Source organism: Amphiprion ocellaris, chromosome 10, assembly GCF_022539595.1.
Source record: "Amphiprion ocellaris isolate individual 3 ecotype Okinawa chromosome 10, ASM2253959v1, whole genome shotgun sequence".
In the NCBI taxonomy this organism is placed as follows: Eukaryota; Metazoa; Chordata; class Actinopteri; family Pomacentridae; genus Amphiprion; species Amphiprion ocellaris.
In genome coordinates, this window is record NC_072775.1 from 28108636 (window position 1) to 28136320 (window position 27685).

Here is a 27685-nt window from a genome sequence, read left to right on the forward strand (position 1 = left end):
TCACTCAGTACCCCACTCCTATAGTTATTTATTTACATATTTACAAATAAAATAGAAAGTAAACAATATAGATAAACAAATATTAAATAATCAGTGATATATCCTTTTGAGGGCTGCACAGTAGCGTAGTGGTTAGCACTTTCGCCTTGCAGCAAGAAGGTCCCTGGTTCGCGTCCCGGCTTTCCCGGGATCTTTCTGCATGGAGTTTGCATGTTCTCCCTGTGCATGCGTGGGTTTTCTCCGGGTACTCCGGCTTCCTCCCACAGTCCAAAAATATGCTGAGGTTAATTGATCATTCTAAATTGCCCGTAGGTGTGAATGTGAGAGTGCTTGTTTGTCTCTGTATGTAGCCCTGTGACAGACTGGCGACCTGTCCAGGGTGTCCCCTGCCTTTGCCCGAGTCAGCTGGGATAGGCTCCAGCCCCCCCCCGCGACCCTAGTGAGGATTAAGCGGTGTATAGATAATGGATGGATGGATATCCTTTTGATGACTAACAGTTGAAGGTCCCGTATCATGAAAATCCATTTTTATTGCCATTTGTGGTCGGAGATGTAAAATAAATGCTAAGATATGAAGATATTATAGCATTTATTTGCCATTTATAAGATATTAAAACATGTTAGCACCTCATGTATTCATTTTACTTTATTATTTCAGCATTTTCCATTTTTATCGTATTTTAATACCATATGACTGCTACTATTATTATACAGATGTTTAACATGATGTGTCCAACTGCTCTGTGTGCCTTAAATTTCCCCCAGGGAACAAATACAGTTTTTTTAATTGAATATGAAGCTCCTCACAACTAGTTAGGCAGGTAAAAATTTGATCCAGATGCTACGTAACACAGTAACTGTCCACCTCAAGCAGATACAGAGGGTTTTCTTCCTGAAGTTATACAGAGACATCAGATACATCTGAGGGATCATATGATGATTAATTGGAGAAGAACGAAGAAAAAAATAAGTTTTGCAACGCAAATGTGTTTGCTGTTCTTGGATTTTTCCTCTAATCTTTGATTTTTGTTGAGATATTGGACCATTTGAACATGTATTGATATGAAACCATGCGAGAAGTTTAGAAAAATCACTGACGCTGACTACAAACTGCATTTTGTAAGATGTCAGAAGCCAAAAAGTGCTGAAACCACTGGTTTAATAATTTAAAATGTTGTGTTTCAAAAGGTTTTTATTATTATCAATTGTGTAAATCATCATCTTTAAACGCACAGATAACGTAGGAGAATAGAACGTTCAATATTTTTTACAAAAATATAGTGGAGTGGAAATATAAAGTCGTATAAAATCGAAATACTCAAGTGAATGTACCCCAAAATTGAACCCAAGTGTAGTTATTGAGGAAATTCAACTCAAGCAGATGCAGACAGTGCTTTCTTCCTCCAGCTCTTAGGTTTTCTCAGCAAAACAGCCGTTTAAAACTAGAGTTACGCAGTCATGGTAGAATGAAACATCTTTGCAGTATTTTGAGCTGAAAACCTAAAAGACAAACTGTGGGACTTTGATTAATTAGCTTTAAAAAATGGTCACAATTTTATAAGTTATAATTCTGAATGACCTCCACCAGTGTGTTTTCAGTTGTTTTTTTTTAGCAGGACTGAACCTTGTCTTAGTTCTGTGCAGGTTTGACCCTCAACAAACATGATTAATTGTTGGTGCAGATACAATCTGTTTTAAAGGCTGTTTTAAAAAACCTTTCTTAGTTTTTTCACTGAAACGCTATCACATGTGGCCATTGATTGTTCAACTGTGTTTGCTCGCATCTGTACTTCAAAACATTTCCTAGAATTTCAGTAACGAGATCTTGTAGGAAGTCTGAGTAATTGCATAAATTATAAGGACAAGCTTCCACTGTTATACCCTAATAGCCCTAAACTTATCTACTGATCATTTTTGACCCTTTCAGCTTCCTAATTAGCTGTGAATTGTGTAATAACAATGTGTACAAAAAATAGTGAAATATTTTCTTAATTTTGAGGATAGTGCTTAAATGATCTGCAGCCTTTAATGTCTGAACGACTCAGAAGATGAAAAATTTCAATGCATATTCATCTCGTCAGTATCTGTTTTTGGTGTCAATACTTTGATGGCCTTTTTGTTTGCAGGATGCTGACTCTGAGCTCTCAGCCAGCAAGGAGAATTTATGTGAGAACAAACAGGTCAGTGAGTTAAAATCCAAGTTCATCAGTGTTTAATCTGAAACAGTTTAGTTATCAGATTAGTTAGCAACAATGCTAAATTAATAATGTCCTTTTTTATCCTGCTCTTTGTCATTTATTGTCTTTATCAGGAGAAAGTTGGGCTGTTCGGTGGCCTTCTCAAAAAAACACCCAAAGCATCCGGAGACGATGAAGCTGCAGAGGTGAGTCAGATACACTGTCTGTTTTACTGGAGGCTGCTGGTTTACACACTTTAATACTAATTATGTATTTATTTGCTTACTAATTTGTAGGACAACGACTGTCAGAAGGAGCTGTGTGCAAGCAACGACAGTTTGGCTGAAAACGGCAAGGTACCGAGCTGGAAAATGTTGAAATATGTTCCTCAAATTTTATTATGTGCACTCAGAAACATTGATTTAAATCCATAAGATAACATGAACACAACACATTTGAAAGGCATTTTAACTTTAAAAATGCCAAAATAACACAGCTTATCAGAGCCAGAAACTGTAAAAACAGACAGAATCATCTCATTGTCAACTTTCAGAAGGTACAGAACTTTCGTTCTGTTGTGAAAATGATGGTATTTCATCAAAATCACTTTATTCTGCATGTCTCATTTAAATGCTTGTTAACCCTTTAAAACCTACCATTGCGCAAGTCTGCCAGGACATATTCTTACATACTGTAGTGCAATTTTTTTGGAGTATCTTTATTTGCTTTACATCAATATAACCCTTATATCCCAAGTTTTAATAATATGTATTGACTTATGTCTTAACTACTACAATAAATTGCTTAAAATTAGTGCTGTCAAACGAGTAAAATTTTTAAAAATCAGATTAATCACAGGGTTGCTCTGGATTAATGTCAATTAATCACAATTAAATATTATCAATTTTTAATCTATATTAATCGCATTTCATTGCATGCGCAAACAGACTCAAGAAAGATGAGAATATTTATGCACTTAAGGTGTTTATTAAACACCTTAAAAGGTTCATGCTAGACTCCCAGACTAACACATGCTTCATGTTAATGTAGTACTTTAAACTGGAAGTGCTTCAGTGAAAAGAAAACTTTTTCTTGCAGAGTGTGCATATTACTGGATGTTGGTCGACTGTTCCGTCTTGGTTTTTTTGTATTCAAATTTCCTACCAAGAGGACCAACGTGTTGTTTAGTAGGGATTTTTTGAGGCCGATGCCAATTCCAATATTTGGCAGTAAAAATTTCTGATAACTGATTAATCGGCCAATTCATTTAAAATATATATAATAAATAAAACAGCTTCTTATTTGGTCCCTTAATGTTTACAACAACTAAGATATGAATTACAGATGGAACATTTTACTGTTTTACAATACTTTGTCCTTTAGTATCTGTTTAACTTTACAACAGAGAGGAATTTTCAAGTACAAAACATGCAACAAAGCATTACACCTCTGGGAAATTATATAAGTTATGAAACACATCTTGTCTTGTACTTCTTGTTGCTGCAAGAATGTAATGTCAAATCACATTTTCTCTACTCCATTATTCTTTTTCTCCATGAACTCAGGACTGATATGTACCAAAGTAAAAACCAGAGATGTCTTTCTCAGATGTAAAACATACCATCTTTGACAGAGTTGCATTATAAATATATAATGGTCACAAATAGTCCAACACTAATATTATTCCATAACAACACAGTGAGTTGCTGTTACAGCCTGTGTCACATTCTTTTCTGACAAAGTAAAACTAAGAGTGACATCATGACGGTTGCTGAAGACAGACAATAATGTTAATCATTTTAACTTTAACTTTTTTCTCTTAACTGAAACAGGAATGTGTGGGAATGGTGAATGTGTGAAATGTTAGTGTAACTCCCCAGATTTTATATGCAAAAAGAATGATCAATCTATCTTATCTGGTTTAAAATCTACTGCCAATCAAAAGTGAATATGCAAATCGTAATGCCAGCGCTATGATGGGATAAACCATTTAGATTAACCAGATTCTGTAAAAAATAAAAAATTCTACACTTCTCAGCACAACTTAGAAGTCAAGAGTTACTCAGCTGCGACCAACAGTGACATGACAAAAATTCAAAAACTTTTCAGCTGAACTGCAGGTTGGGTTTACACAAAGCAGATAGCAGACAAGTATGGAAACAAATTGAAAGATATCTTTAGTATGTGGAGTCACCATTTTTTCCCAGTGATGGTAACACCTCTGGGTGCTTGGAAAAATGTTGCACATACTGATTCAAATGTATATTTTTGGGGATTTTGGGAAAGTGAGCAATAAAAAAAAATCCTTTTTAATGTTTTTTTTGTGATTTATGGCATTATAATTGTGTTATACTGCACAGACAACATTTCTAAGTTCTCTACTTCGAGTCATAGATGTTCTGTTTCCTTAGTGGTGCAGGACTTTATACTGCAGTGATAAATGTGCCCACAGTGAGTAAAAATCCAAGTTGATCAACGGCTTTTCAACAAAATTACACTTGGATTTCGAAATATTGAAAACACAGTGTTCAAAAAAGAATATGTAACACTGAGAATATATTTCTCGTAAGTCGTAAGGAGGAACACATCTGTAACAAGAAAAGCACTCAGAGAGCACAGTACTCCACCAAGGCTGCTCAGTCATCGTATCATTTCCGAAAGATAAAATCTTTAATAAAAAATGACTTTGCACTGAGCACCTGTGTTATGCATGTGTACGTTATGTACGCATACCAAATCATGTGACCTAAATATGTAGCAGGCAGCGGGAAATGATGGGACTCGTATTGAATGGGACCTTGTATAATTTCCGACGGATAAGTCCCGTTAGGTCCGCAGTGGTTGATTTGTAGTGCAGTCGTGATCGTCAGCAGGCAGCTGATGTAGTGTTCACTTGTTGTCATAGGTACAGTGACGCCATGCCGCTATCTCGCAAAGATAGAGAAATATTTAACAAATCCGTGGATCCAGACTATAAGCCGCATCACTGCCAAAATCTAATCACTTGGTCCTTGTGTTATTCTGGCCTTCTCTGAAAATTTCGCTCAAATATGTTAGTCCGTTTTTGAGTAATGTTGCAAACGGACAGACAGGAGGACAAACAGACAGATAAGCGTAGGCCAATCGTCACATAACTCCACAGCGTTCCTTGACAGAGTATTAAAAGCACAGCAAATTCACTCAGAAGTGGACAGAAATATAGATTCAAGCTCAAATGTATCAGCCTTTAGAAATAAATAAATGATAAAACCATCACATATAGTGTCACATTATCTCTTCTTTCTGCTGAGTGTTTTTCCCTAAACTGGGAGTGTTATCACTGGACTGGATCAGTTATTATATGGATCATAAAAACATGCAAAAATAGTCCAGAAAAAAATCCCCATCATCAGCTTTTTTCTTTGTTTCACCAGGAGAAAAGTGGAGGTTTGTTTGGCGGACTCCTCAAAAAGACTCCTAAATCATCAGGGGAAAAGGTGGAGTCTTCGGTAAATGAGTGTTTCTGGATGTAAAAAAGGTTTCTAAATATTTCCATTTCATGCAGCATAAATTTCTTCTACTTCAGGACAGAGAAGCTCAGAAAGAGCTGTTGGGCAGCAATGATGACCTGTCTGAGAATAGCAGCACCAAGGTGAGTGTAATGTCATAAAACTTGTGGATCAAATGTCTGCAGCTGGAACATTTACTGGCACGAATTTGTTATTGTTAGGAGAAAAACATTTTCAGCAGCATGTTTAAGAAGAAACCGGCAGAGAGCGTCACAGCAGAGAAGGTATAATACAACAATAATATAACAACCTGTAAAAGAGAAAGATGTTGTTTTTTTACTGGGTTTTTTTTGTTTTGTTTTGAATTCAGGAGTCTGAGGGAAACGCTGAAGATCAGTTTTCTGGCAGCAGTGAGAATCTGACTGGCACGACCGTCCCGAAGGTGTTTCAGTTTAAAAACTTATTCTGTCTCAGCGGTTTTTCTCACGTCAGTGTGAGACCTGATCAGATTGTGTGAGATGATATCAGTTCTCTGTGCGCTTTTGAGGTTTCGTCCAGTATTTAATTCAACTTTATTTAATCTAAATGTGATTTAAGTGTTAATAAAGCCAAAGAGATTAAACCAGACCAGTTTAAAAAGAAAATTATGATCACCGTTTACATTTTTAATAGCGAACACTGATGTAAAAGTAGTAATAATACACTATAAAAATACTCTATTACAAGTTAAATCCTGCATTTAAAATCCTAATTAAGTAAAAGTAGAGTATAAGCGCATAAAATGTACTTAAAATACTTAAAGTATAAAGTGCTATTAATAAAGAGAATGGCTTCTAGAGTCATGTTTTCCTTTACGCAATATCTCAATCAAAACAAATATTAAATGAATGTCTGTAGCTTGAAACAAGAAAAAAACTAACTGCTGCAATCAAAATATAAACATACAACTTGATTTTAGAAAATGTTTAAAAAATGTTCTTACAGAACCAACAGATTATTATTTTTTTAGAGAAACAAAGGTTATATAATCATTTTCTGCGCACTGTGGGAACATTTGCATTATATTTTATAAACTGAACGTGAGTTTTACAGAGCACAAGTTCTGATTTTGGGAGTATTTCCTTCCCTTTGGTGCATTTTTATACCTTTTTTGTGCATGTAAGGATCTGCAAACTTTCAAGGCCCAAATTCCATGTCAAGGAGAATTTTTGTCTGCAACAGAAAACCAGCCTGAAATGCCTCATTTGATGTCCAGGCTTTTCTTCCGTTACTTATTGACATTATCGTGTAACATATTTGCATATCTCTTGCCAAACAGATAGTTTCAAACCTCATACAAAATATGAGCAGCTTCCTCGCAGTTTAGCATAATTTACTTACTAGCTCTGCTTCTGCTAGAGCTATATCTCTTCACCCAGAGATCAGGGGTTACAATCACAAATAAGGTTTCCTCAGTTTCATCCAATCAGAGCAGACCTTAAAGGCCTTAAAGCGACTAAAAACCAACTAAAACGAAGCGTGTCAAACAAACTGTGAAAAAATGCTGCTTCAGTGTTCAGTATGAAAACAATAATGTGTTTATTTTAACATTAAAGCATCTAAAGGTATTCTAGTACACCCAAAAAATAAAATTATTGTGCTTAATATGGGCTCTTTAATATGTAAAATAACTGTGTAATGTAACAGGACATTAAGATAGTACTTAAATAAATGGTCATTTTCAGCCACTGCATCAGTATCTGATGTTTAAAATCGTTGTGTTATTAGATGCAGTAAACGTTGTGTAGAAATAACTGAAGTGTGTTTGTATTTTAGGAGAAAAAAGGAGGCCTTGCTGGAATATTCAAAAGATCGGCCAGCATCGAGAACCTGTTTGACGAGGTCAGTGAATGCAGCACCACACAGAAACCTGTTAAAGAAACTCTTCTCCTGCTTCATTAACAGTTTGAGTGTCTTCCCTTCCCTTATCCTCTTCATAATCTCACTTTCAGAGCTTTGATTGTTCTTTCTTGTCATGGTTTTGATCTTTTCTCTAGTGAATGTATTGAATCTACATTGTCCTTCTTACATCGCCATATTTGCCTGTTTGATCTCTAACAGAGTGTCTTTGAAGACACAAATTAAGAGAAAACTCAAATTTCATCCCGCGTTTAGCTTTAAGTTACTCAGATAAAACTAATTCTGCTAAATTAAAGAATCCAGAGCATGTTTCTAGGCAGTAGAACTGGATTTTTTTTTCAATGTTGTGCTGATATGAGCCAGCTACGGGGAAAAATACTTAGCGCCCGTGTTTCAAAGCATACAGTCGATTACTGTATGCTTTGAAACACGGACGCTAAATGAAATTTAAGGAGCCTAGCTAAACCATAAACACCCACCACTTTTTTTTTATTTTTGGTCAATAAAATTCAGTTTTGGTTTGATCATAACAGCAAGACAGATAAACATGTAGGAAACATCACATATCATGATCAAATTAAAAATAAACATATAATAAACACATTTGCATGAGATTAAATATGTTTATACCTTCATTTAAACATTACAGTATTCATTTGCCAACAGAAACATGAAAGACAACCAGAGTAAAAAATACAGTAGAGAGTACAGATAACATTTAGATCACTACAATAACGGTTGATCCGAATATTTGGATATTCGTCATTAATCAGGGTGAATATCCGGAGCCCAGAAATTGCTATTCGGGCCAGCCCTACAATTATGGAGGACTAAAAGTGCCAAAATTAAATAAATAAATACATCATTAAATAATTAAATATGTCATTAATTAAAATTGGAATTAAATATGTCATTGATTAAAATTGGAATTAAATACATAAATGTGTTTTCAAATGTGTCATTAATTCATTAAAATACCAATTCATTTTAGGTAAAAACATATTATTTCACTAATTAATTAATTATTTCATGGTCCTTGTGTTGTAGTGGATCGTGAATTTATTTTATCTGTCAACCTCGCCCGTCAAAGTCGGTGGGCGGGGCTAACGCGAATCTAGTCTAATCCACTGCTTTGGTCTGCCTTGAAACCGGAAGTAGAAGACGAAGTCTTTCTAAACATGGCAGCTGCATTGATGGAGGATCGCCGTGAACTTTCTAGAGCGTTGGTGAAAGATATTTTAGACCTTGCAGAATATGTGGAAGCAGGACTTGCTGACCCCGAGCATGTAGCATGTAAAGCAGAGGAATTTATTGAAGTTGTTGGAGTTATTTCCGCACTTTCCGATGAAGATGTTGACCGTAGAGTGACTGCAAATTTAGAAGTACTCCGCCACTTTTCTGGTACCAGGGTGCAACAGGAGCACACACAGGGACCAGGGCGTTTGGCATACCGAGGGAAGTTCTGGAACATCACGTTCTTTGTGGATTACCAGCTTGTCAAAATGCAGCGATGCTCGGAGCGTCAAGAGCTTTTCCTTTAGGACCTACTCGGCACGGCTCGGCTCGTCTTTGTTTAGCCGCGATTCCACAAGCATCTACTCGGCCCGGTGTGGCTCGGCTCGTCTTTCTTTGTGAGCTTTTCCATCAGGACTAGTGCCTGGTACCAGGCACTATTTTCAGTACCTTCTCGGCTGAGTTTCCAAGCGAGCTGAGATGAGCCGATAATATGACGTCTACATAGTGCAGGCCACTGATTGGACAGGGAGTGACGACACACAGAGCGACTCTAGCACGAAAACAAAACCCTGCATTAAAAAACAACTAAACAGCGACGGTGTACATTGCTCTTCCTGGAACTCTCTGTTCTTCATAATTTTAATATGACAGCCAGACCTGTACCGTGGGTGAATGAAGAGGTCGAGACTTTTCTGTCTTTGGTGGAGGACCAAAGAATACAGAGGGAGCTGGACGGAGAAAGTTTATCAGGAGGTCTCAGAGCGGATGGCCACCCACATATACAGAAGATTGTATATAAAGAGGACAGAAGCAGTGTAGGGAGAAGCTGAAAAAGCTCAAAAGTGACTATCGGCCCACCAAGGACCAACAGCTGGCGTGGGTCAACCAGGAGGTGTTGGAAGAGGTTTAATGGAAGCTATTTAATGGCACCGCACCAGCGAGCAACTGGAGGGAGACTCCGCCGCTGCATTGTTGGAGACGTTCGACAACGGTGAGTGTTTTGTGACTTCAAGAAACTTTTACATCATTTATCCCATTGGTGGCAAGTGCCCTTTAAGCAAACAATTATATTTAGAAAGTAACGTCGTTGTCTCCTGTAGCAGACAATAAGCTAGCTAGTTAGCCATCTGCGCTAGCTAGTTAGCCATCTGCGCTAACTCCGTGCTCTGCTTGTATTTCGTGCTGCTGTTTCTAACGTTTAGCTCTCAGAAGCTAATACTTCAGTCAGCATGACGAACTAAGCTAGTGGTCTTACAGGTTTATTTTTTTTTCACAAGTTACAATGTCATGTTTTTCGTGTACTTAGGGTGAGTGTGTATTTCTGTTCAAGAATCTTTTCCACGTGCGAAGCCTACTCCACCTCCGTCATGGAGCCCCCAGCTCCCCTGCCTCCTCTCCAGCACCAGCAGCGGGTCCTCTCCAGCACCAGCTTCAACACCAGTACCAGCTGGGACACCGACACTGTCAACATCAACCTCCAGCACATCACGGCAACGTCTTATCACCGGTAGGACACGGTAAACAGAGACCATGGTTGATTTTCACATTATTGTTACTATTATTGCAGGTGTAAATGCCTGCAAGCATGATCAGAACAACGAGACCAATGACCAAGAATTCAGGCAGGTGTAAATGCAAACTGTACAGCATGCCAGCTCAGGAACGCCTGATGAAAGCTACATGTAGCTACAGTGACACATGAACAGAACACATGCAGCTGCATTTTTTTTCCCATTGACTTAACAAGTAAGTCACTCTAATTAATTTACATTCTGGTGCAGTGTAGTATTGCAGCCATTCTTCTTATAGTCACTAGGTAACTGTGAAACTGAATGACTGGATGAAAGTATACATAGAACAATGACAAATAAGAAAACACAACTGTTCTTAGCAACTCCAAAATGTGCACAGGATGAAATGAAGTTCACACCACGTTGTTTTTAGTTGTGGTGGAGGAGGTACTGTTTGTGCTTCAGTTAAAGTAAAGAGTACCAATAATTTATTAAAGTAAAAGTATCAAAGACATGATCATGATTGAAAATCAATGGACGGGTGGCTAAACACATCACATCATAGCTGTGGAGTCCTTCAAGCTCCTGGGGACTACAGTCTCTCAGGACCTGCAGTGGGAGATGAACATCCACTCCATCCTGAAAAAGGCTCAGCAGAGGATGTATTTCCTATGACAGCTGAGGAGACATGGCCTGCCACAGGAGCTGTTGATCCAGTTCTACACTGCAGTCATCTGATCTGTCCTGTGCACCTCTGGATCAACCACACAGCAGGACAGAAACAGACTAAAACATGTAGTACGGACTGCAGAAAACATCATCAGAGACCCCACTCACCCTAAACTGTTTCCCCCCTCCCCTCCGGCAGGCGCTACAGAGCCCTGTACACAGAAATCACCAGACACAAAAACAGTTTCTTCCCCACTGCCATCACTGTAATAAACAGCTGAGCCATTCCTACACACCTGGACAATAGTCAGTATTCCAATGGACATGTACAGTATTTTTTTTTCACTATGAGCAGCATTCTCTGCTTTTTGCACTACTGTGTTTATAGCAATTATCATTTTGCTAATGTGTTCATATATTCCAGTCTAGCTGTAAATTTATGTCTATATTGTGTTCTATTTAATTTTACTACTATTTAGTTTTCCTCCCTGTTCCTCTTTCTATAGTTTTTTTATTATTCTTTTCCATATTCCTAGGGTGACACCAACAGCCGAAACCAAATTGTATTTTGTGTAAGTACTTGGCCATTAAAGCTGATTCTGATCACTTTTCTGTCTTTAGTCTAGGCAAGAGGAAAAGAGGCCACAGAAAACTGGATCTTCCAAGCGTACCTGCGGAGATGCAGGCTGAGGAGGAATGGAGTCATGCCCAGCGTGATGAGAACATCCAGTTGCTCCTCAGCGAGGCAAGAGAGAATGAAGCGGCCTTACAGCGGAGGAGATGGCCCAGAATACTGCCTTCAACCAGTCATTCCTGGGTGTACTGGGGCAGCTGGTGCAGGCAGTGCTGGGTGTGCTGGGGCAGCTGGGTAGGCAGTGGGCAGCCGGCGAGTGTCAGCGAGTTCACCTCCAAAAGACTTGAGATTTACAGGTGCTGGTCATATAATTAGAATATCATGAAAAAGCTCGTCTTTTGGACAACTGTCAGGTCAGCAGTCTTCCCCATGATTGTGTAGCCTACAGAACTAGACTGAGAGACCATTTAAAGGCCTTTGCAGGCGTTTTGAATTTATTAACAGATTAGAGGTGTCGTCAATATTGAACCTTTCCACAATATTCTAATTTTCCGAGATACCAAATGTAGGATTTTCATTTGTATTCAGGTATAATCATCAAAATTAAGAGAAATAAACATTTGAAATATATCAGTCTGTGTGTAATGAATGAGTATAATATACAAGTTCCACTTTTTGAATGGAATTACTTAATTACTTTTTAATGATAGTCTAATTATATGACCAGCACCTGTAGTTGTATATAATTTTACTTTTAGTCCTCCACTGTAGGAGAGGCCCACCACAGTTTGTACTTTGCACATTGTAAATAGTTTTGATGTTGCTGCTGACTAATAAACTGTTTTGTGACTTATGTGATTGCATCATAACTTTTCATTTTGTCTGTTAAGACACTTTTAGGAAAAGAGGCAACAATCTGAACCAAACAATTCTGTATTCCCTAGTAATGTATTTATGTTTAATGGGATTTAACATGTTTTAACATAAACTACTTCATGGTTCATAATTCCGTTGACTGAATTATACCAAAGCAATACTGATTTATAAAACTGGAATATTCTTTAAACAGCTGTTTAAATGTTTTGACATTTAATTTCTCATTTAATCTTGCTAACCTTCACAAATAAAACAATAGCATAGACACATCTGCAAAACGTACAAAAGTTTATTGTCAGAATTGCATTAAAGAAAACAATAGCGGTCTGGGGACCAAAAAACAGAAGTATAATAAGAAGAATAACTTCTAACTTTTGCATGACACGTACTGCATCAGTGCATCCTGTAAATCTCTGCCCTCCTCCTCTACACCTTGTGCCACTGCAGGCTCATGTGCTGCTGCTTCAGGTAAATCCCATGAAGTCTCACAAGAGAGCCACCTGAAACACATACACAGCATACATATTTTAATACTTAATAGCGATAAACTGCAGCCATTACAGGGTCGTTCACAGGACTGATATATAGCTAGCGAACTAGCATTAGCTTACCTGCCTATGTCGTCTAGTTCGTATCCTCTTGTCTTCGGCTTGATGCTGCTGCATCGCCTCCCAAACTCTCCTGTGTCTCCTCAGTGTTTCGACTCGCCGCTCTCAGCTTTCTCCGACTCTTCTATTACTCTGAATCTGACAGAAAGCCACAGACCGAGCAGCAGGTGAACCATCGCCTGCATGTCCATTGTTGTGTTGCGTTTGTGTCGCACACAAATGACGTTAGGGACTTTCGGGCCGCCGCGCTCTGACGACTCCACCCACGATGAGATTATATGGAAAAACAACTAAACCGAGTCGAGCCGAGTCCAGTACAGTAGTGACGAGCCGTACCACGCCGAGTAGGTGCTAAAGGAAATTTTGTCTTGAGCTGCGCTGTATCAACATTTGGGGTAGAGGACCGAGTCCTTAGCGGTTGCCAATAAAGTTTTGTTTAATAGAGTATCCAAACCAACGTAGAGGTGAATAGCGCCACCCAGTGTATCGGAATGTGTTCACAAGCTCTGCATCAATCCATTACCTGGAATCGATTTGCCTTGACTTGATGTGCAGGGTAACCAATCAGGTGTTAGGATCCGCCCACCAACTTTGACGGGCGAGGTTGACAGATAAAATAAATTCATGATCCACTGCAACACAAGGACCATGAAATAATTAATTAATTAGTGAAATAATAATATATGTTTTTTACTTAAAATGAATTGATATTTTAATGAATTAATGACACATTTAATAACACATTTATGTATTTAATTCCAATTTTAATTAATTAATGACATTTAATTCCAATTTTTATTAATTAATGACATATTTAATTAATTATTTAATGATGTATTTATTTAATTTTGGCACTTTTAGTCCTCCATATACAATACAGTAACTCAGTGCAACAACAATCCTAATTAAGTAATCTATTTTAAATCCTGTCTGTTTATCAGGAGAAAGGTGGGCTGTTCGGTGGACTTATCAAGAAAACTCCCAAAGCATCCAGAGACGACGAAGCAGCAGAAGTGAGTGCGTTAGAGATGGTTTTGCTGTCTGTTGTTTTACACATTTTAATAATAACTATGTGTTTTATTTATTTATTCCATCGTAGGACAAGGAAATGTCTGCAAGCAATGACAGTTTGGCTGAAAACGACAACACAAAGGTACCGAGCTGGAAGATATTTAAATGCGTTCCTTGAATTTTATTATCTGCACTACAGATAAAATGAACACAGCACATGTGAAAGGCATTTTATCTTTAAAAAATGCCAAAATAACACAACTTGTCAAAGCCAGAACTGTAAAAACAGAATCATCACATTGTCAGTGTTCAGAAGGTCCTTGAACTAATTAAATGTTGTGTTCTGCCATGAAAATTACGATATTTTAGCAAAAAGGCATTATTCTATATGTCTCATTTAAAAATGTGCTAAAGATAATCGTGTCCATTAACAGATTCTGTAAAAAAATTTTTTTTTGAAAATTCTACACTTCTCAGCACAACTTCGAAGTCAAGACTCACTTTGCTGCAACTAACAGTCACATGACAAAAATTCTAAAACTTTTTAGCTGAACTGCAGGTTGTGTTTACACAAAGCAGAGATTAGACAAGTATGGAAACAAATTAAAAATATTTGTAGTATGTGGAGTCACCATTTTTTTCCCAGTGATAGTAACACCTGTGGGCACAAGGTACAATATACAGATTTTTTTTGAGTAATTAAAAAAAAAATCTCAATAATATAAACATTCAAAAATGTGTTAAAGATGAAGACTTTCCATTTACCAGTAAAAATGCAAAAACTGTAAAAATAAAATAAAATTATACGCTTCTCAGCACAATTTTTTTTTGAATTTATTACTTAAATTACAGATGTTAGAACACTATTTATGCTTGGAGACATTCATTTAAATCAATAAGATGAGGTAAATTTTATTTTTTATTACCTATGATGGGTTTGAAAGTCATGTTATCTTTAAATTTAAAAAAAAAAAAAAGCCAAAATGGCATCACTGTAAATATAAAAATAAATAAATGGAGGATGTCCTGATTTTTAACTTTGAGGTGATCCTTGAACAAATTTTGTGTAATCTTGCTGTTTTGTTGTGAAAATTAAGTAAATCTTAGCTTAAAATTGTGATATTTTATCAAACCACTTCATTCTACATGTCTAATTTTCAAACAGACCAAACATAAGCTCCTGAATTTATTTTTTAATTAGGATAAGTGGAAGAAAATAGATGGATTATCAACTTTTCTGGCTGTATATTTTTTTTACTTTTTGCTGTCCTGTTTACTGTTACTTTACTTACTTCAGTGTTTAACGTCTAATTTCAGGAGAAAAACATCTTCAGTGGGATGTTTAAGAAAACTCAGAAACCAGCTGATGAGGTGCAGTAAAGACCTTTACATAAACATTACAATATAATAAACTATTTCATTTTAGCTGCAAATTTGTATGTATTTTAATTTTTTATCTTGTGTTTTGTTTATTCAGGAATCAAACACCGGCGAGGACAAAAAATTATCGTCTAGTTGTGAAAACCTTTTGGAAGCAACCGGATCTAAGGTACAGATGTTGTCACAATCACTGCATGTTTTTTAAAGATTTTCTGTTATTGATTATTGATGTGTGTTAACATTTTATAGGAGAAAACAGGAAGATTTGCAGGAATCTTCAAAAAGTCACCTAAACCAGCTCCTCGCTCCATCGCTACTCAGGTAAACAAACATACTTTTGTGTATTTTTATGTGTTCATGGTTTTCAACTGCATTCTTTCAGCTTCTCAGACTCTTAAAAACGACAAATTGTCACAGTAACATTCTGCGTCAGTATCTTATTTAAAATAGTTCAATTTGCTTCTTCTCTGACATCTGTCACTTTTTAGTTCTTACTGCAAAACATAAAGACAAAAAACTGTAACATTATATACATTAGTTTCTGTACATGAACTAAATTTATAATGTTACTTTGGGATTTCACACCTGTACGCCTCCAGAAAATATTCCCTCAAATGTCTCTAATTAGCATAAAATGCATAAGGGTTTTCATCCAGAAGGCAACAATTCATGATGTTCTTATTTTATCTGTTTAGCCATACATAGATAGCAAAAGCTCTTTTGATAATTCTTTCATTTCTGTCTAAAGAATGTTAAGGCCCCTACGCACTGTGCAATTTTAACAATCTTCTAAGTTCACAGCTTGCTACACTGTATGACATGAATCTAATAATCTTTGGACATGATGTGAAGTTTGCTCTGTGCAGATTGCACAATGAACATGCAAGCTGACTTTCAGAATACGATGTACGTGAGTCTCCGTGAATGCGCAAGAATAAAACGTCATAAGCGTGCGCCGTCCATCCATGAAAAATAAACAACCGAAGCATAAACATGCTTACATGTACATTTCAAAAGCATTTTATTTAATGTCTGCATCTGCCAGTGGATGGTCATGATAAAAGAAGATATAACAATAATAATAAAATAATAATAATAATTTGATTCCACTTCAAGAGAGACATGATGTTGTCTGCAATTACCGTAGGTGGAAAGAATACGTGCATATAATATTATAATTGTACAAAATAAGCCCCCAACATGACCCTACATCACATTGACATTACAAATTTAAATTCTTCTCCTGCAACAGAAACTGACTCACAAGCTAAATTGTAAATCAAATTCAATTAAATTCTTATTAATTATTATTACAAATGAGTGTTTGGAAACCTTTGATCTGTTTTCTGATCCCAGTAAACCTGAAGCTGATCTCTTAACATAATTTTCTTGCTTTACAAACCGCATTTATTTAAATTGCTGTACATTTTAAGCTTTTGGGGGTTTGAGATGTGATGTAAAACAGATTGACAAGCACAAATAAAGTATCTACAGCATGTTGTCGGATTGAGTTAAGATGGTGAAGCTCATTGTCCTTTCCAGGATCCCCTCAGCGACTCAAAGCTCCTGTCAGCCAGCTGCGACAGCCTCCCAGAAACTGAACAGGTGAGAGATATTTAGAGTCTGAGGAGGCAGGAGGAAACTCACTGACATTTTCTAGATTATAACACTGAGGCATAAAAAGGCCAATAACATGAGCTGGAATGGAGAAATAAAATGTTCTGCATGCTTAAACTTATCAAGAGGTTAAGTTTCGCTGTTTTAAACCTTAATGAGGAGAAATTTTTAGGCAAAAACTTCAAACATTCAAGCATAAACACATGATCATTGTGCTAATATCTACAGAACTGCAGGAAAGTGATATGTGATCATGTTAAGCATAAAAGCCAACGATAGGCTCAAATTATTTCAAGTGGAACTAGAGGCTTTTGGCTGGTTAATGCCGTTTTTTTTTTTTCAATCAGTCCACTGAAGTGAAAAATCAGCAATCAGATGTTTTTCTAACCTGAACTTTCTGACTTTGTTGTGGCGGCTCTTCACATAAAATCACATAAAATCTAATCTGACTGCACTCATTAATCATAATTCTTTAACATAGCAGTCAACACTAGTCACAAACAAGCTAAAATGCTAGATTTTATTTATTTATTTTACATTTTTTCCTTATTTTGTTGCCCAAGAATCATGTTTTTTCTCCCACTTTTAACACACTTAAAAAGCCTACAGATCTGCCTCAGTGGTGGGATGAAACACCTGCACAGAAAAACTATAGTATTAGTTTTAACACCACTATCAAGTGGTGTTAAAACTAAAACTATAGTTTTTTTAATGTGATTTTATGTGAAGAGCCGCCACAACAAAGTCAGAAAGTGACTAGCTGAGAGGCAGAGCTGTTAGGAAAATGACAAACAAAAATAAAGAGATTGCTTTGGTGGTGGTGGTGGTGGTGGTGGTGGGGGTGGGGGGGGTTTGTCCTGTTGAGCTATACCGAGCACAAATTTGGAATTAAATGCTCAAAAAAACTGCTTTAAAGGAGAATTTGAAGATATGTGAACTGCTCTGTGAGGGGTTTCTCAATCGGTCAACAAAAAATTGTCAAACAATTGCATTTATTTATTCTTAAAGGAGGATCTTTCAGCACATGGTGAATTGTTGGGCAGCACCGACGATCTTAATGAAGCTACAGGCGCCACAAAGGTGAGATATTCTATTAGATTGTCACCTTTATGTGTCTTAATAAGTAGATAAATGCTATATACTTTGTTTTGTGTAACAGGAGAGGAAAGGTGCATTTGTTGGAATGTTCAAGAGGACTCCTAAAACTGTGGAGCAGCAGGTAGAAATAATATTAAACATATTTATCTCTACTTTCATATAGTCAGTAGTAGCTGGAACAATTTAAAGTAGTAACCGAAGTCGACTCTAATACAGTCTGAGAGCACTAGTGAAGATACTAGTTCAGGATTCTTCATTATAAATGATTTTTAGTCAATGTAGAAGGAAAACTTTTAAATAAATCACTTTATAATCGTAATAATTGGTATAGCACAAGTTTGCTAACTTCTGAGTCATCTTTTTTTTCTGTTAAAGCTGTTAAACTCTGATTTTTCTGCAGGAAGGGGAAGGTTTGGTGGCACCAGAGGGAGGTGGACTGAGACGCAGGAGGACCATCAAGAAGAAAAGACGAGTAAGATGCTGTTAACTATCCAAACATCCAGAGATGAGAGGGAAAGAAGTAGAGTTGTTTTATGTCTAATCATCATCTTTTGTTGTGAACTGCACTGCCTGGCCAAAAAAAAGTTGCCACCTGGATTTAGCTAAGCAAATAGGTAAGAGCCTTCCATTGGATAATTACTGCAGAGATGAATATGTTTCATTTGGCAACAACTTATTTAACCCTAGGTGATGCAGTGAGGAGCTTCTCATTTCTTAAACAACCATGTTGGAAGACATGCCCTGTGTTCATGAAAAGGATGTTAATCTGTCTCAGAAGGGTCAAATTATTGGCCTGCAACAAGCAAGAAAACAACTAAGGAGATTTCTGAAACTACTAAAATCAGGTTAAGAACCATCCAATGCTTGCAACGAATGTGGTCGGAACAAACTCTTAGATGATCCTAAGAAATCAACAGAAGAACTCACGGCTATGTTTAACAGTGAATGTAAGAGCATTTCCACATGTGCAATGCAAAGGAAACTCAAGGGATTGGGAGTAAAGAGCCGTGTAGCTCTAAGAAAACCACTGGTCAATGAGGCTAATCAGAAAAAAAGGCTTTAATTTGCTAGGGAGCATAAAGATTGGACTCTGGAGCAATGAAAGAAGGTCTGATGAGTTCAGATTTACCCTGTTCCAAAGTGATGGGTGCATCAGAGTAAGAAGAGAGGCAGATGAAGTGATGCACTCATCATGACCAGTGCATACAAGCCTGTGGGGGTTAGAGTTATGATCTTGGGTTGGTCAGGTTCAGCAACATTATGTTCCCAAAGAATGAGGTCAGCTGACTACCTGAATATACTGAATGACCAGGTCTTTCCATCAGTGGAGTATGATGCCATGGACATGTTCCAAGATGACGATGCCAGGATTCATGGGGCTCACATTGTGAATGAGTGGATCAGGGAGCATGAGACTTCATTTTCACACATAGATTAGCCTCCACAGAGTCCAGACTTCAGCCCCAATTGAGAATCTTTGGGATGTTCTGGAGAAGATTTTGTCCAACTCTCCTATCATCAATGTAAGATCTTGGTAGAAAATGGATCCAACTCCGGACAGAAATAAATGCTGTGACAGTGCAGAAGCTTAACAAAACGATGCCAGAGCGAATGAGTGCCGTTCTCAAAGCAAAAGGCGGTTTAACAAAATACTAGTGTGTGGGAAACCTTTTTTCTTGCCGGGGAGTGTACAATATTTAAATTGGCATCTGTAAAATTTAACATTGAGATTTCTTTATTTGTAATCGCCCGTCGACCCACTTTCAGCAAGTTCAAAACTTTTAAATTTGAGACTATGTTTGGATGACAATATCTCAGGAACTGTTAAAGATTATTTCTATGAGTTATATTTGAAAAAAATGTACATTTTGAAGCTTCATAAATCTGTTCTTGGATTAGACTTGGTGGCAATATTTTTGTTTTTATTGTACAGTTTGTCACACCTGTTCAACCCCATTTTTTTATATTAAAAGTTTTGTTTTGCTTTATTGTGATGTGTTGCTGCATATAGTTCAGAAAATGTCACTAGTTAACTTCAGCATTTTTAATTTTTTTGGAAATTTGTGCTCAAAAATGGGACTTTTCATGATGGCTTCAAATTTTGTACAAATTTCAACTATTTGTTTTATTTTTTTTAAGTTTATTTTGAACATTTCAACAGCAACAAAAAAAGAAAACAACAAAAGACAACTTGCTCAAAATCATCCATAATCGGAGACTATTTGATCTACTTGTCCGATTTTGCAGATTGTGAATCAATGACATGATGAGTAACAAGGTTAAAAGTTCCGGTCTTTTATCTTTAATAGTTCCTGAGATATTGTTGTTCAAACACCCTCAAATGTTAATGTGTGAAAAAAACGTGCTGAAAGTGGATTGGCAGGCTTTTTGTTGTTGTTGCATAAATATTCAGATTTTATGCTAGAGAAGATACAGAGGGCAGAGATGGTTGAGCAGAAATTGTTCTAAATATTTAATTATTGAGATGGAATGAAACAGTAGAGTTTTAATAGATGTTTTTTTAATAACATAACTTTAAAAAATTACTCATACTATCTCTTGTTTTTGCAGTTTGAATTCTCAGGTTTGATGCTTAAAACCTTCTCCCGCTAATTAAACCTTTCACTCTTCGTTTTTTTTTATTTTCCCACAGGTTGTGTCGTTCCGAGTCAAGACAACTCTTCCCAGAATTCCCAAACTTATTTTGCCTTCACAGGTATTTATTCTTGTCAACAAACAAAACAAAGGCTTAATAATTTACATTATTTACCTATAATCCAAGTGGATTTATTAATAAAAGCTAGGATGTTTTTAGTTCATGGCAATAATAATCTCCTTTTCCCTCCGCAGAGTTCAGAAAAGCTGCCTTTGGTTCAAGAGACTGTTGAGCTGCAGGATCTGAACTTAGCGCAGGTCAGTATAGTGATGTTCAGTCACGATATTTTAATGCAGTTTGAAGATTTTCTCTCAATCTGAATCCTTTTTCTGCAGCATCAGTTTCATCCATCCATCCATCCATTATCTATACACCGCTTAATCCTCACTAGGGTCATGGGGGGGCTGGAGCCTATCCCAGCTGACTCAGGCGAAGGCAGGGGACACCCTAGACAGGTCACCAGTCTGTCACAGGGCTACATACAAAGACAAACAAGCACTCTCACATTCACACCTACAGGCAATTTAGAATAATCAATTAACCTCAGCATATTTTTGGACTGTGGGAGGAAGCCAGAGTACCCGGAGAAAACCCATGCATGCACAGGGAGAACATGCAAACTCGCATCAGTTTCACAAAACTGTAATTTGATGCTTCAAAACTTCTCATTAAATATCACAAAAACAAAAGTTAAAATCTGTAATTGAATAGACCTGTTTTTTTAGTTAATTGAACATTTTTAACAAATTTTACATATTTTTGGATTTCTTATCTCCTCTGTGACAGTAAATGGAATATTGGGAATATTGACATTTTGGGACGAGGTCTCTGGCTTTGAGAAACACTATCTGACATCTTTCACTACATACAGACCAAATCACTAATTAATTTATTGACAAATGAATCAACAGATGAGTCAACGATGAAAGTAAGCATTAGTTGCAGCTTGATTCAAACAAAAAAGATAAATAAAAGGAGGGTTTGGAAGATGTTTTTATTCCCGTGCTCTCATTTTGTACTGTATGCAAGAAGTCTCTTATCTTATACTGTCTTTCTTTCTTTGAATTTCCATACAATTAATCTGGAGAAATGCTTTAATAGAATAACAAAATTTTTAATTTAAGACTCATTTTTATAATCTTCCTTTCAATTCAATCAACTTTCTAAGCTCTTCATTTGTAGTTTTTGGTGTTTTTTGGTGTTTTTTTTTTTTTTTTTTTTTTTTTTTTTACAATTGACCTGATGATTTTAATTTTAATGTTTTATCAACTTATAATTAAACACAAGAGAAGATGCAACTTAACTATTAATCCTGAAGGAAATTCTTGAAAATATTTGAATTATTGTTGTTGTTTTCTTATTTATTCTCGGCCTAATATTGGTTTTGTCCTGCTTTGGGCTGCGGCTGTGCATGAAAGGTGCCATAGAGTTAATGTTATTAATAAAAAGGCACAGTTTTGTGTTTTAGTGAACACTATGGGAAAATAAACATGTGTTAACTATACTGTACAGACAGAGCTTTTTGAGTGTTAAAAGTTGTGTTATTGTTTGTTTTCCAGGAGAACACAGTGGAGGTTCAGCAGGTGGAGATGGCAGCTTATCCGACTCAAGAAAACCCAGCAGAAACTGAGCAGGTGTGTTTTACTGCATATATGTTTAGATGAAGTATATAAGTCATCTTCATGTTAACAAAGATCCTTCTTTTCAGGAACCCGATGAACTGATAGAGTGGTGGAACACAGTCAAAGGTCAGTATTAAGTAATTCAAATATAGAAAATGAGCTGTTTTGCACCTTGTTTGTAGTAATACTTATAATGTAAAAGAGATTAAAAAAATAAACAGGCTGATGTGTTTCATCCACACACTGATTGTTTTTCTGTGCTGCTGGTTGCCAGGTTGGACCGAGTGGAATGAGAGTTCAAATTTCCAGGCAGAGGATGAAGAAATGTAATTATAAGTTCTTATTTTAGTGACTTTTTATTCAAATGTCCACTATAAATTTTATTAGAGAGTCCAGAGAAATTCAGGGGTCGTTTTATTTTATTTTATTTTATTTTATTTTATTTTATATTTTTTATATTATATTTTAGATATTTATATTGATTTATTATTTATTTATTTATTTATTTATTTATTTATTTATTTATATTTTCATAAATTTTGCATTTTTACATTTATGTTTTATTTAGATTTTTTTTAACATGTTTATATATATATATATATATATATATATATATATATATATATATATATATATATATATATATATATATATATATATATATATATATATATTAGTCTTTTTATCTTATTTGTTATTTGTTTATATTTGGATTTCATTTAGATTTATTTTTTATATGTTTAGATTTATTTTTTCTATTTTTATTCTTTTTTATTTTATTATTTCTTGATTTCTGTTTTATTGTTGACTATTTGTCATTTATTTATTATTTATTTATTTAAATTTTCGCAAATTTTGTATTTTACGTTTATATTTTACTATATTTATATTTTATATAGATTAAATTTTTGTGTTTAGATTTAGACTTTTTAATATGTTTTTATTTTTATCATTTTTAAAATTTTATTTACTTATTATTTATTTTATTTTCATAAATGTTTTATTTTGCATTCATATTTTATTTATATTTAGATTTTTAAAAATATGTTTAGATTTATGTTTTTATCCTTTTTTTAACTTTATTATTTCTTGATTTCAGTTTTATTGTCGACTATTTGTCATGTATTTATTATTTATTTTAATTTTATAAATTTTGTATTTTACATTTACATTTTATTTGCTTATATTTTAGGTAGATTTAGATTTTTATATGTTTAGATTTAGATTTTGTTTTGTTTTTTATTTTTATTCTTTTTTATTTTATTATTGCTTCATTTTGTTGACTGTCAACTTTAGAATTTCAGTTTTACAGTGAAAAATATTTTGGGAACTTAATGTGTAAATGGTGCAACAAGAGCTAAAGGTTGTTTGTGTCGTCAGGGCAATGGAGCAGGCGGCCGATCGAGTCTACATGGCCGCCCGTCTCTTTGTGCGTCTCTTCAACCAGCGGGGGGCATCCTTACAGCAGCGCATCCTGGAGCTCGTGGCTCTGGCCGACGCCGCCGATCAGTTCCACAAGAAGACGGTGACGGCAGCTGTGGGCGGCGGCGTGGCCAGCGTGGCTGGCAGCGTGGCCACGATCACCGGCCTCATCCTGGCGCCCTTCACCTTCGGTGCCTCCATCATCGTCACGGCCGTGGGGATCAGCGTGGCGACGGCGGGCAGCATCACGTCGGCAACGGCCAACATCACCGACACAGTTCACTCCAACTTGGACCGGAAGAAGGTAGAGAAGATGATCCAGGGCTACGAGGAGGAGATCAAGGACATCCGAGAGTGCATGGAGTTCGTGCAGGTGAGGAAATGTTGGTTTTTAAATTTAGAAATGAAGTTTAATCACATGGGTTTGAAGTTGTCACAAATCTATCAGCTGGTAGCATCATGCAGGTCCACAAAAAATGGTCAAAAGACTAAAAAGTTGATGCTGTATATAAGATATTTTAATTGTCAGGTGATCTGTCGGCTGCTTTTACAGTTACACAGTTAATCCATAAAGCATCCAACTGGAGAAGTACGACGATTACAACAAAACAGTTTAATGTGACACCTTTAAATTTCTTGTTTTTAGTCTGCTAACAGACCGAAACTCAGATATTCAGTTCACATTTTAGAACCCGAACAGTTTGATTCATTACTTGGTTAAAGTTCTATCAATGCTCTAATTAATTATTAGTTCCAGATCCAGTGTGCCAGCTAAGAAATATCACAAAGAAACAATGGTCTAGATTTAAACTGTTGATCTTTACTTTGAGAATTATTAATTGTGTCGTGAGAAGTGCTCATTTAGTTTAACTGGTGTTTTGTTGTGTTTTTAATCAGCTGACTAGACTGGAGGGTCACTTTCTTAGCTAATCATATTAATGATGTTATTAAGAAATATTGTCATAAATGCTACAGGTAAACTATGACAAAACTTCAATAAAAACATCTGTAAATTCATGCATTTTATTAAAAACTATTATACATTCCTACTGGTTTTCAGATATTCTTCATAAATCGGTCAGTATGATGGGAAATAGATGTTATATTGCATTATATGCATTAAAATGCCTTTAAAAGTGTGAGTTTTAACTTAGTGAATCCTGCTCATATGTGAATAAAAGTATATGGACATTATACAGTAATGACAACTAGGGCTGCAACAACGAATCGATAAAATCGATAATAATCGATTATTAAAAGCGTTGGCAACGAATTTCATTATCAATTCGTTGTGTCGCGCGATTCATGCGTCACTCGCCATGTTGCGGAGCGTCTACTTCACTTGCAGAGCTTTGTCAGTGCTGGCTGACGGAAATAAAGTTTGTTTTTTTTAAATAACTCCACCTATAGAGCGAGTTGAATAGAACGAGGTGGCGGCAAAGCGAAACTAAATTCAGAGTAATTTCAACGAAACATGACCGACACGGAGAAAACAGTTAGACCGAAGTCCTCAAAAGTGTGGCAGCATTTCACGCTTCACAAAACAAAAAACGCGTAACATGCAAGCTTTACAAAAGTGATATGATGTACGGGAGCACCACGATGATGATGCAGCACCTGAAACGGAAACACGTTGGAGTCTCCGATGAGGATGAAGGAGCTCAACAGCAGGTAAGTCACTACATTATCCTACGTTTGTTCTGTTTTACAGTGAGGAAACGTAACGTTAGTCTCTCTGGTAGCTCTCCTGATGCTAGCGTTTGTTAGCTGATTAATGACAGTGATAGGGCGTGTGTGTGTGTGTGTGTGTGTGTGTGTGTGTGTGTGTGTGTGTGTGTGTGTGCGAACCTTTTTATTTCACTTTAATCAGCTTAAGCAGAGTTTGAATATGCTTTATAAATAAACGTAACTTGCCCACAACGGTGATAATAATTTAAAGATTAAGCCTCAAGTTTTCAATTCTCAATTTTCTGACAAAGTCTGAGTGAAGACACTGGTCTGTTTTGGAGTGAGGCAGGATGAACTACATTTAGACCAAACAGGGGTTAAAGTAACTTATTACATCTACTCAATTTATGTAATGAAGTATTTTTTTATGGTGCTTGTCCTATCTGTCTGTCTGTCTGTCTGTCTGTCTGTGTGTGCGCGCGTGCGTGTGCATGCGTACTTTGTGTTTTGCTCTTTGGACTACTTACATGCCTTAACCTAATACTGCAAATAAAACAAGATAATTACTGAGTTGTTGTAAATTGTGCTATAATACATACTCAAACTATACTATCTTTCTCATTTCATCAACAGCAAAAAATGACAGGCTTCATGATGAGAAAGACATCATGTCCACCACAGCAAGCAGCTGTTCTGACTCCTCAACATGATGGTCACTGACACGAGGCCTCTGTCGATGGTTGAAGACGAAGGCTTCGCTACAATGATCTTATTTGCTCTGTCAGTCCAGATCTTCTCTTTCTGAATAAAGTGGCGGAAATTAAAAATGTGTTGTTTTTTTAATCCGATTCATCGATTAATCGAAAAAAATTATTGGCCGATTAATCGATTATTGAAATAATCATTAGTTGCAGCCCTAATGACAACAGTTAGAATGCTTCAGTGTCTTGAATTGAAATGCTACAATTTCTACATCTAATAACTTTTCTTAGGAGAAATGTCTGATATTTTGAGATTTTTAGCAATTTTAGCATAACTTTGAAATACAATACAACCTGAAATGCTATGGTTGCAAGAATAGAACTGAATCATATTACGATGCTAAAATTATTCTGTTTCCACCTTCCAAGGAAATTTAAGGACTATTACAACATATTCTAATATGGGGGTATTATTGTAGCAAAACTATAAATGTGTTTGGAGAGTTGTATGTCCATAGTGAGATATGTAAATGTCTAAAAGAATTTATAACGCGTACTGAGATTTGTCAATGCAAACCGGAATCTGCAAATGTCTTTTCAAAAGTTGCGTGCCTGTAATTAGGCTTTCAAATGTGGAAAACAAGAAAAGCACTCAGGCAGCAGAGGACTCCACTAAGGCTGCTCAGTCATTCTATCATTTCTGACGGATGAAATCTAAAAAAATTACCTTGGACTGAGCACAGGCATGTGTTATGCACGTGTACGTTATGTACGGATACCGAATCACGTGACCTAAATATGTAGCGGGCGGTGGGAATTAATGGGACTCGGAAACACCCCACAATTTAATCAGTTGTTCCATTTATCATTTCTGATGGAAAAGTCCTCATAAGTCCGCAGCAGGGGATTTCTAGTAGGATCACAATCATGTGATCATCAGCAGGCAGCTGACGTAGCGTTCACTTGTTGTCATAGTTACAGTGACACTGTGCCGTTATCTCGCAATGATACAAAAATCTTTAGCAAATCTATGGATCCAGACTCTAAGCTGCATCACTGTCAAAATCTAATCACTTGGTCCTTGTGTCATTTCTGACCTTCCCTGAAAATTTCATCCAAATCCATTGGTCCATTTTCGAGTAATGTGCACAGATAAACAGACAGATGGACAAACGTATGTCAATCATCACATAACTCCACCACGTTCCTTGGCGGAGTAAAAATCTGCTGTATTAAAATTCGTAAACGTGATAAAGCCAAATACTTAGACTTTTCATATATTAATGTCATTGTACACACGGACAAATCTTATTACGTTTACAAATTTTAATACAGATTAACAGACACACAACTTTTGAAAAGACATTTGCAGATTCCCTAATCTCACTACAGACACACAACTCTCCATACACATTTATAAATAGTTTTGCAGCAATAATACCACTATATTTCAAAAAAATGAAAAAATAATG

The 27685-nt window shown here is 36.2% G+C and overlaps 1 protein-coding gene and 1 long non-coding RNA gene across 11 annotated transcripts in view; one reads left to right on the top strand and one right to left on the bottom strand.

Annotated features, from left to right (window-relative positions):
• Window positions 1-27685, top strand: part of LOC111585752 (uncharacterized) — a 120989-nt gene that overhangs the window by 37679 nt on the left and 55625 nt on the right. For 8 of the 10 annotated variants that reach the window (XM_055014346.1, XM_055014351.1, XM_055014352.1 and 5 more), the window contains 23 exons: window positions 2127-2180; window positions 2312-2383; window positions 2474-2533; window positions 5591-5665; window positions 5743-5808; window positions 5887-5949; window positions 6036-6107; window positions 7481-7546; window positions 13980-14051; window positions 14138-14191; window positions 15367-15420; window positions 15527-15598; window positions 15679-15750; window positions 16972-17034; window positions 18055-18126; window positions 18206-18265; window positions 18545-18616; window positions 20798-20860; window positions 20995-21057; window positions 22360-22434; window positions 22509-22548; window positions 22697-22748; window positions 23803-24217. In XM_055014346.1, coding sequence (XP_054870321.1) covers window positions 2127-2180; window positions 2312-2383; window positions 2474-2533; window positions 5591-5665; window positions 5743-5808; window positions 5887-5949; window positions 6036-6107; window positions 7481-7546; window positions 13980-14051; window positions 14138-14191; window positions 15367-15420; window positions 15527-15598; window positions 15679-15750; window positions 16972-17034; window positions 18055-18126; window positions 18206-18265; window positions 18545-18616; window positions 20798-20860; window positions 20995-21057; window positions 22360-22434; window positions 22509-22548; window positions 22697-22748; window positions 23803-24217 — 1827 coding nt within the window. The remainder of the gene's footprint in view (window positions 1-2126; window positions 2181-2311; window positions 2384-2473; window positions 2534-5590; window positions 5666-5742; window positions 5809-5886; window positions 5950-6035; window positions 6108-7480; window positions 7547-13979; window positions 14052-14137; window positions 14192-15366; window positions 15421-15526; window positions 15599-15678; window positions 15751-16971; window positions 17035-18054; window positions 18127-18205; window positions 18266-18544; window positions 18617-20797; window positions 20861-20994; window positions 21058-22359; window positions 22435-22508; window positions 22549-22696; window positions 22749-23802; window positions 24218-27685) is intronic. The other 2 variants (XM_055014345.1, XM_055014349.1) reach the window with 2 other exon arrangements.
• LOC129349824 (uncharacterized) lies at window positions 12702-13692 on the bottom strand. The gene is made up of 2 exons (XR_008602962.1): window positions 13042-13692; window positions 12702-12930 (listed from the first exon to the last, which is right to left on the bottom strand). It is a non-coding gene; the product is annotated as an uncharacterized LOC129349824 (long non-coding RNA).